Source organism: Sphaerodactylus townsendi, linkage group LG07 (genome assembly GCF_021028975.2).
Source record: "Sphaerodactylus townsendi isolate TG3544 linkage group LG07, MPM_Stown_v2.3, whole genome shotgun sequence".
NCBI classification, from domain to species: domain Eukaryota; kingdom Metazoa; phylum Chordata; class Lepidosauria; order Squamata; family Sphaerodactylidae; genus Sphaerodactylus; species Sphaerodactylus townsendi.
Window position 1 is genome coordinate 28,233,956 of NC_059431.1, and position 9,291 is coordinate 28,243,246.

Genomic DNA, 9,291 nt, shown 5'->3' on the forward strand with positions numbered 1-9,291 from the left:
AACCTGCTGGATCCCACCTCTGCTCTCAGGTCTATACTACACTCATGTCACTAGCTGTGCTTCTTTCCATAGATACCCCCTATACCCCCTTCCTTGTATATTTAACTCAAACTTTCTTCTGACTCAGCATGAAATTATCACCCACCCAAAATGTTCCTTCCTCTAACAGTGCTTGTCACGTCGGTTTTTCACAGCAACATCAAATATACAGATGTTATAGGAAATAGTCATATATAGCAGACCACATACAAAGTGAAACAGAATCTATCCTGGTAATGCAAGGTCACGAACTGCTCACAGGCAACTCCAATGCCTAGAAATGACACCTTTCTCTCGAATGCTCCAACCCCTCAATGGGGGTGTTTCCTCTTTCTGTTCCTTAAAGGACACTCACGGCACAAGGAACCAAAGCCCACTTCCTTTATATTCTCGATATATATTAGATACTTAATTGCATAGAAACACAAAGCAGCAACGATGGAGCCTTCCTTTGTCTTGTATTTCTCCACAATCATTTTGCTCATTGGGATTCCCAAAGGTAAGTGCTATAATGTTGTATATCGATCTTCACCCTTCCCATCACTGAACTGTCAGTTGCAACCTTATAAAATGTGACTGTCCTTTCTATAGTCTGCACAATATCTAGCAAAGCTCTGGTTCCCTTGAGTATTTAGGTTGGATTTTGGATCTCCTGCCCTGAATCAGATGTAGTAGTCAGACATGGATTGCAGATTATCCTCAGTTCCCATGCATGTCTTGCCTGCTTCTAATCAGGGCCATATCATGTTTGGAAAAGGGGCTTCAGGGCCCCACCCCCATTTTCCTGACCTACAATTTTCCTGGAAGTGCATTTTTGTTCCAGGTAACACATAGATCTCCCAAAATATTACCAGTTTCAAATTGGAAAAAATGATGCCAAGGGCAGCTGAAGCCCTTTGCTGTACATGAGCTCTGGTTTTGTTTTGAACCAGGCACTTCATGTACTGAGGAGAACTCACAACTTGCATTTGACTGTTATGTCTGACAGAGAAGGGACCCCAGACCTAACCTGCATGGCTGAATGAACAATAGCAGTTTGAGGATTTCACTACTCCTAGGCTCATTCCGCACATGCAGAATAATGCACTTTCAAACTGCTTTCAGTGCTCTTTGAAGCCGTGCGGAATGGCAAAATCCACTTGCAAACAGTTGTGAAAGTGGTTTGAAAACGCATTATTTTGCATGTGCAGAAGGGGCCCTAGCCTCAGGGTATGGACAGGTATGGGTTTAATCAGTGCCTGGATAAGTGACTGCCTTGGAGCCCTATGCATGCCATTTTGAATCCCTTTTTGAAAGGAAAATGGGATATACATGTGATAAATGTAAGCAGCTAAAAAACAAATGTGCTTCAGGCAAGAAAATATGGTTTGGGAAGGGGTAAGTGCCTTTCTAGTGGGTGACTGAATACACCAAGCGGGGAACAGTTGACTGCCACTTCTCCTCCACATTGTCTTGCCTTCCAATTTGCCCCACCAAGTTTGCTTTCCCAACATCCATTGGTTTTTGCATGTAATGCTTAGATAGGCTGTGAATGGTTCATAGGAGCAAGTTTGTAGCTTGACAATGCTGCTGGAGCCAGCCTTCTACTGGGTAAGCTGGTAGTGGTGGTGATCAGCAGCACCTTTCTCCAACTTTGGCAGGTAATCCAGCCATAATTTTTCCTGGGCAAAAAGGGTCTTGCCACTGTGCTGCATGCCCTGGTTACATCTAGATTAGAGCATAGCAGTATCACTTCATGTAGGACTGCCCTTGAAATGTGTCTGGAGATTACGTTTGATAGATTGTAGGAACCATATCACTCCAATGCTGTTCTCCTACACTGGTTCTAGGGTTCCCAGTAACCAGTAAAGGTGGGCAGTCTCCTGCCAATGAAGGACTGCTTTCTCATTACAAACCTACCCAGGCATTATGGTCATATGCAGGGGTCCTGCTTTGGCTGCCTATATCATCTGAGGCTAACTAGGTGGCAACTTGAGAAAGTACCTCCTTGGTCATGGTCATTAAAATTATGGAATTCCATCATCACTATTCACTTGTGCCTCTCAAGCATTTTATTTCACCAGTGTTCCTTCAGTGACCCCATATAAATATGTTTTATCTCATTGTTTTTCTTTGTTATATAAAGTTGTTTTAATGTTATGACTGAAAATCCCTCAACACTCCAATGTTATGATTGTTTGCTGCCTTGGGGACCTGAAGATGGGTAGATAGGTGGCATAAAAATGTTTGGATCAATTAAATAAAACTAAATTGGGGCTTGATAAACTGTGATAAGCATGATTAAATCTCATGTAAGCACTCTTTCTTTGTTCTGCTCACCTTCTTCGAAATTGCACCCATGATGTACGTCAGTGAAATTATCAGCCATGGCAAGAAACAATTGGGGGTCAATGTAACATGAAGACAAACACTAACACAATTACACTGTGTGGCTCACAGCCAATTTGCTGAATTACTTAAAGGAGCAAAGAGTGCCTCTTGAAAAAATTCAAAACACAGAGCAACTCTAGTTAGACTGTAAGGTCTTATATTGAGTGATGCTCTCAACTATACACATCAATCTTTAGTGAGAAGAAATGGATAAACTCTATATACAATGTGAATGTCACTCTAGAATGAAACCTTGAGCCCTGGAAGTGTGGGCGAGGTCAGATTTCTATCTGGATGCTGACTAGGCTTCGCATATAGAATTTATGTGTTCTCATTTAAGATTGATTTTTATAGTTGAGACCATCACCCAACATAAGACCTTACAGTCTAACTAGAGCTGCTCTGTGTTTTGAATTTTTTCTAGGGACACCCATTGGTCCTAAAGTGAAATGATCAAGCCCTATTTCTATGGGGTGACTATAATTGAGCTTATTTCCAGAAGGATAGCACCATCATTCTGCTGCAAATCTGAATGTAAGTCTGAATAATGTCACCTTAATAATGATTTATTCTGACACAAACGTTTGTGAGCTGGAGTCCATTTCATCAGATGCTAAAAAGTGTTACATTCAGTTGGCACTTTAAAAGACTCAGCAACATGCAGACTGCCCTCCAACCACATATTTTATTTATTTATTTATTAGGCTTATATACCGCCCTCCCTTGGAGCAGTAGCAGATGGACCGAGTGCAGAATGCTTGATGCATGCAGTGTTCTTCTTTTTCACATCACATTGGCCTTATTCTGATTTAAATGGAAAAGTCCAGTAATATTGGTTTCTATACAATCCAATGCAGAATGATTTGGTCTATATCAACCGATATAAATGAGCTTAGACTGGAATATGAGCTTAGACTAGACATGGGACCTCAGTGTATATAGGATTGCTAGTTCTGGATTTGGAAATTGCTGGAGATCTGGGGGTGGGGCCTGGGGAAGACAGGGTTTGAGAAGGACCTCACCTGGGGTATAAAGTCATGATCGCATCCACCCTCCAAAGCAACCATTTTATCCAGGGGATCTGATCTCTGTTGTCATAAGAACATAAGAACTAGCCTGCTGGATCAGACCAGAGTCCATCTAGTCCAGCACTCTGCTACTCGCAGTGGCCCACCAGGTGCCTTTGGGAGCTCACATGCAGGATGTGAAAGCAATGGCCATCTGTCTGAGGATCAGTTTCAATTCTCGGAGATCCCCAGACTTCACCTGAAGATTAGCAACCCTAAAATATGTATTAACCCTTTGGGGTGCAGCATGAGCCCCACAAAGCCAAATCAGGCCCAGTCATGTATGGGAGCCAGTTAAGAAATCAATATACCTATTTTATTGCCTGCTTGGGGTTGCAAAAATTGAGTTATGAACACAAATCTGGAGAGCCTTTCTCAGTCTGGTGACTCGCACGTTGTGTGGACTTCCTTTCTATTACTATACTACTTCCCAGTGTTATTAACAGATTAATCTCTGCCAGCATCTATGCAAACCAACCTGATTGCTTGTTTCTGCTTAGGTGAATGTGGAAGTATAATTGGAGGGAAAGAATCATCTCCTCACTCAAGACCTTTTATGGCCGTAATCAGAGGAAGAAAGTACTGTGGAGGAACTTTGGTCAAGCAAAACTGGGTTTTAACAGCTGCCCATTGTGATGTGTAAGTCTGAATATCTGTTTTGTTTCTGTTCTTTGCTAAGTTCTACTATGCAGTTTGTCAAGAGCACCTGAGGAATGAGCAAGACCATATCCTGTGGATCCTAAAGTACTGCTTTTGCTTTAAAAGAACTGATAAGGGCACTGGAGTCAGAGTAAACAGATACATTTAAGTTTTATTCAGCTTGTAAATGCGACCCTTATTTTCTTCCCACTCTGTTACTATAGTATAGTTGGAGGGATACAAGTAGTGGTGGATCTGCCAGAGGGACATGTGTGGTCACATGTCCCTGGGTGCCACTCATGATTACATGGGGGGGGCAAAAAATCGCCCCCACACTACTCCACCAATGCACCCCCCTGCGTTTGGCCCCACTTACAGGAGCCCGGCTTCCTATGTACCGCCGGGGACCTGGAAGTCCTGGGCAGGGAGTGGTGCTTGAGCCCACACAAGTCTCCTGCTCTGGCCCAGTAGAACTTCCCCTGCTCCTGGGACCGGCATGGCAGCTTCCGCGCCCACCTCTTCCCACCTCTAGCGCTGCTGGTCACCTGGTGATGTACAGCGCTAGAGGTAGGCAGAGGTGGGTGTGGAGGCTGCTGGGCCAATCCCGGGAGCCGGGGAAGTTTGCAGGAGACCAGTGGGGGTTCAAATGTTGCTCCCAGGCTGGACTCCTGGACCCCCAGCAGCGCATAGGGAGCCAGGCTGCTGTAAGTGGGGCTGGGCAGGGAGGCATGGGGGGCTGTAAGGGGGGCCAGGCGGGGAGAGCACTGGGGGCAGAAAATGGCCCCAGGTGCCATTTTCTGCCAGTATGCCTCTGGATACAAGATCTGGAAGGTGCTTTATGCTCAGTTGTTACTATGCATGTTTGCTACAAGAGAGTATCTGTAGAAAATGGCATCTGGGACAAGCACCACCAGCACCCACTTGTAGAGTTTGGGAGCTGGTGCACCATTGGTCTCATCTTGGGTGGGTCCAGCTTTAAAATGCAAGCTTCGAGCCTGCAGTTTAAACCTCAACCCAGCCACACCAAGCTCAGTGTCAAACTGAGCACTGGCTTTGACCTGCTCCAACTTCATACCATTGGCTCCGTCCCTAAGCTTCACCTCCAGGCCGGGTTCAGGACTGAACAAGTGCACCCGGCCCCCAAACTTTGGCTGATTCCGCATGGGCCAAAAACAGCTGTGTGAAAATGGTGTGAAAACAGTGTAAACCCTTTTATACCATTTTAAACCCTTTTACACTGTTTTCACACCGTTTTCACACCGCTGTTTTTGGTCCATGCAGAATCTGCCTTTACTATCTACACAGGTGGTCAGCTTTTCAAAAATATAGAGAAATGGATGTGTATATAGTAAAGTCACCTTATTTTTATTTTATTTTATTTTTGGACCTGCATTGGTCCATCTAGCTCAGTATTTACTCTGACAGCAGTTTGCTAAGACTACGGGCAGAAAAAAGCAGAGGTGACAGGAACTGACTCCGGCAGTTACCCAAACAAGGTCCACTGTGATGAATTGATCAGAAAGGAAATATTAGTACAACACTGATGAGGAAGGAAACTTTGGTCATCCTTTAATCCGTCAGCATCATTTTATCTTCTCAGGGATAAAACTCATGAAGTTGTTCTTGGAGCTCATTCATTAAAGAAGAAAGAAGAAAGTCAGCAGATTTTAAAAATTGCTGAATTGAAACGTCATCCTTGCTTTAGTGAGGAGCCAATTGACCATGATCTTATGCTTCTACAGGTACATTTTAAAAACAACACATGCATTTGGTAGCCTTAGTGTGAGGATTTCCTCTGTGTGATTCCATTCCAACAATAGGAAAGTTAGTTCCTGGGATTGTGGGACCCAAAAAATGAAAAGCTGTATGGACTGGGGGGGGGGGGGGGGGGCCAAAATTGCCACCTCTTCCCTTTTCTGCAAGTCCGAACTCTGTTGATGCTACAGGTGGGAAAGTGATTTTGCCCCCTCCTCAGTGCATAGGGTTGCCAGCCTTCATATGGTAGCTCACGCATAAGATTATGACATGAAATCTGATGAACTAAAGAACTGCAATTTCCATGTGATTGTTTCTAACCACTTCTGGGTTTTGTTATTCCTTCAGCTTCAGAAACCAGCAAAGCTCAATCAATATGTGAAGACCATTAAGCTTCCTACTAGTCATGATGATCTCAAAGCAGGCACGCAGTGTCTAGTAGCTGGATGGGGCATTACTCATACAAGAGACCGAAAGCCCTCTGATACACTGCATGAAGCTAATGTCACAGTCATTGATAGAAGAATCTGCAATGACAGGAAACATTACAATTTCAGGCCTGTTATCACAATGAACATGGTATGTGCTGGTGACAAAAAGGGAAAGAAGGATACAGGCCAGGTAAGAAAAATAATGTATTTGGAGAGAAGAAGAGTTTGGATTTATATTCCCATTTCTCTCCTGTTGGAGACTCAACCAATCTCCTTGCCCTTCCCCCCCCCCCCAACGAACACCCTATAAGGTGGGTGAGGCTGAGAGAGCTCCGAGAAGCTGTGACTAGCCCAAGGTCACCCAGCTGGCTTGTGTGGCAGTGCACAAGCTAATCTGAATTCCCCAGATAAGCCTCCACAGCTCAGGTGGCAGAGCTGGGAATCAAACCCGGTTCCTCCAAATTAGAATGCAGTTGCTCTTAACTGCTGCTCCAATTAGGAGCCCACTCCTGCTTGCTGTGCTTTCTAAAGCCATCATTCACAGCACTCACAATATTATTTATAAGGAACCTGACCCTCCAAGCACTGTGGGCTAATCCAGAAAGTGGTGTTTGTTTGGCCTTATTTTTATTTATTTATTTTATTTGACTTAGTACCCTGCACTCCCAAGCCCAAGGCTGGTTTCAGGTGGATAGCACATATTTAACTTACATAATAAAACAGTATATCAATAATTTAACAAAGAAAACATGTTAAAAACATCCCACATCATAATTTTCAGATGGCTAGCTTGGTAACTCATCACCCACAAAGCAAACCAACTCTCGCTCCAGTGCAAGCATCTATGGGTAAGAGAGGAGGGGGGAGTAGTCTCAGGGGGCCAGTATGACATAATTTGGACCAACAACTTCAGGTGTGAACCCAGCTGAATATTTCAGTCTTACAGGCTCTGTGGAATTGGGTTATACCCCACAGAGCCCTGAATGTAACAATATTCAGCATCTGGACTTTAATTAGTTGTATTAAGAAATCAGCAAGTTGTATCCACCACATATTTTTCCTCAGGCAGCAATTTTGGACATTACTTCAAGTGTATGATTTCATGTGGGCCAGAAAGTTTAGTTCTTTATCAGCAGTAGTTCCTCATGGATTATATACCTTACTATATAATTGAGCAACTGTTTCTGATAACAAACCATAAAAAGTGAGGGATTCTGGGAAGTATAGTTCTCAGTTATCTGGGAGGGCCCAGATTCCTGCTCCCCCGAGAGGGGCAAGGACTACTTCTCTCGCTGTCAGAAGCAGTACTCCTTTCCTCCCCCCACAATGTGATTCTTCGTACTAGGACTAGGTTCCTGTGGTGAACTTTGAAGAACTATCTGCCTATGAATACAGGACAAACTCTGTCATGTTGCAGTTGAGTTGGAAAAGCCTGTTTGCAAAGTTAAAGGAGCTGTCTGTGTGTGTGTTGAGGAAGGGGGGGGGGGATCTGAGAAAAGAGAACCCATTTGCAAAGTTAGAGGAGCTTGTCTGTAGGGGTGGTGGTGGAGGAATTTTAATAATTTTTGTTAATTTTATAACATCTACAACCACTACATAATACTACAATAAACAAAAAGATTACACAACAATAAACCAGTCACTTTATTTAAGCTACAAAACAATTAGAAAAACTACAAACAGCTAGGTTGACTTCCTCCCCGACTGTACAAATTATCCAAATTATCCTTGTTATCCATGTAAAAATAATTTTCCATCGAAATCTAAACCCAGAAAACTTGATGATTACTTTAACCCAAATTCCATTTCAAAAAATATCCAATTACCTTATCTCCCTATCTTTTCTAGGACTGAAGACTTATATAAAAATGTTTTTATCTCTCTTTAGACCAGTGGTTCTCAACCTTCCTAATGCCGTGACCCTTTAATACAGTTCCTCATGTTGTGGTGACCCCCAACCCTAACATTTATCCATTTTACAGATGGAGAACACTGATGCAGAGAGTCTTAGACGACCCCTGTGAAAGGGTCATTCGACCCCCAAAGGGGTCCTGACCCCCAGGTTGAGAACCACTGCTTTAGACAATTCTAGAATTTTATATGATTAAAGTTAACATCAAATGTTTGCCATGGTAAAACAATTGTAACCATCTCCGATATCTGTTGCCTTGGCTCCCTTCTCTTGGTTTCTTGGATGCGGGCAATGTCCACTTTTCTGGTTTTTAGTACGTCAGTCTGGTTTTTAGCATGTCAGCAAGCTCACAACTTCGTCCAGTTAAAGTTCCAACATTAAGAGTTGCCAGGCAAAGTGGCTTGGTATCCAAGGAAGGAGAAGCAATTGCAATGGCCAGATCTTTTAAATGCTGTGGGAAATATTAATGTATAATCTCTCACTTCTTTTTTTTTTCAGGGTGACTCTGGTGGTCCTTTAATATGCAAGGGCGAACAAAGAGGCATCACATCCTTCGGTAAACAGTCAAAATGGGGCACACCCCAATACCCTGGTGTCTATACTCGGCTTACAAAGGCCCATCTCTTGTGGATAAATGACACCATAAAGGGTAACTGATCCTTGATTTTGTTATTCCTCTACTGATAATTACAGATGTGTCAGGCCTTTAAGACTGCCACGTTTACAATCTGTTAACAATCCCTGTTCATTCAGGCAACAGTATATTATGAATATCACAAATAGTACTATTTCCTGATAAAATGTATTGATTAGAAGTATCTTTGGGCGGGAGGGGACTGTGCAACTAAACATAGAAGTGATTCAACTGTTGAAGCAGCGGATTTACTGGGAGTAGACCACCTTGCAGGATGCAATGTAGACAAGAACTGACAGACACACAGTCACCAGTGCAGTTCTATTTATTGCTATCTACTGACAAAGTGCTTCGCCAGACCACAGGTGTTTTCAGGCACACATCACACTGCTGTCTGTGCTAACTATATACAGAACTATTCAATAAATCAATTAAAATACTGCA

The 9,291-nt window shown here is 43.2% G+C and overlaps 1 protein-coding gene across 1 annotated transcript; it reads left to right on the forward strand.

Moving 5' to 3' along the window:
- Positions 1–477: 477 nt before the first annotated feature.
- On the forward strand, positions 478–9,031 carry LOC125436659 (granzyme A-like). Its single transcript, XM_048503862.1, has 5 exons — positions 478–538; positions 3,977–4,115; positions 5,716–5,857; positions 6,219–6,491; positions 8,712–9,031. The coding sequence occupies exons 1-5, from the start codon at positions 478–480 to the stop codon at positions 8,868–8,870; spliced, it is 774 nt and encodes a 257-aa protein (XP_048359819.1). The 3' UTR covers positions 8,871–9,031.
- The last annotated feature ends 260 nt before the right edge of the window (positions 9,032–9,291 follow it).

Bases quoted from the DNA above. Each gene is read 5' to 3' on its own strand.
- LOC125436659 (XM_048503862.1), top strand. From the start codon at position 478: ATGGAGCCTTCCTTTGTCTTGTATTTCTCCACAATCATTTTGCTCATT. The intron at 539-3,976 runs GTAAGTGCTATA...GTTTCTGCTTAG, and splicing joins GCTCATTGGGATTCCCAAAG to GTGAATGTGGAAGTATAATT. The intron at 6,492-8,711 runs GTAAGAAAAATA...TTTTTTTTTCAG, and splicing joins GAAAGAAGGATACAGGCCAG to GGTGACTCTGGTGGTCCTTT.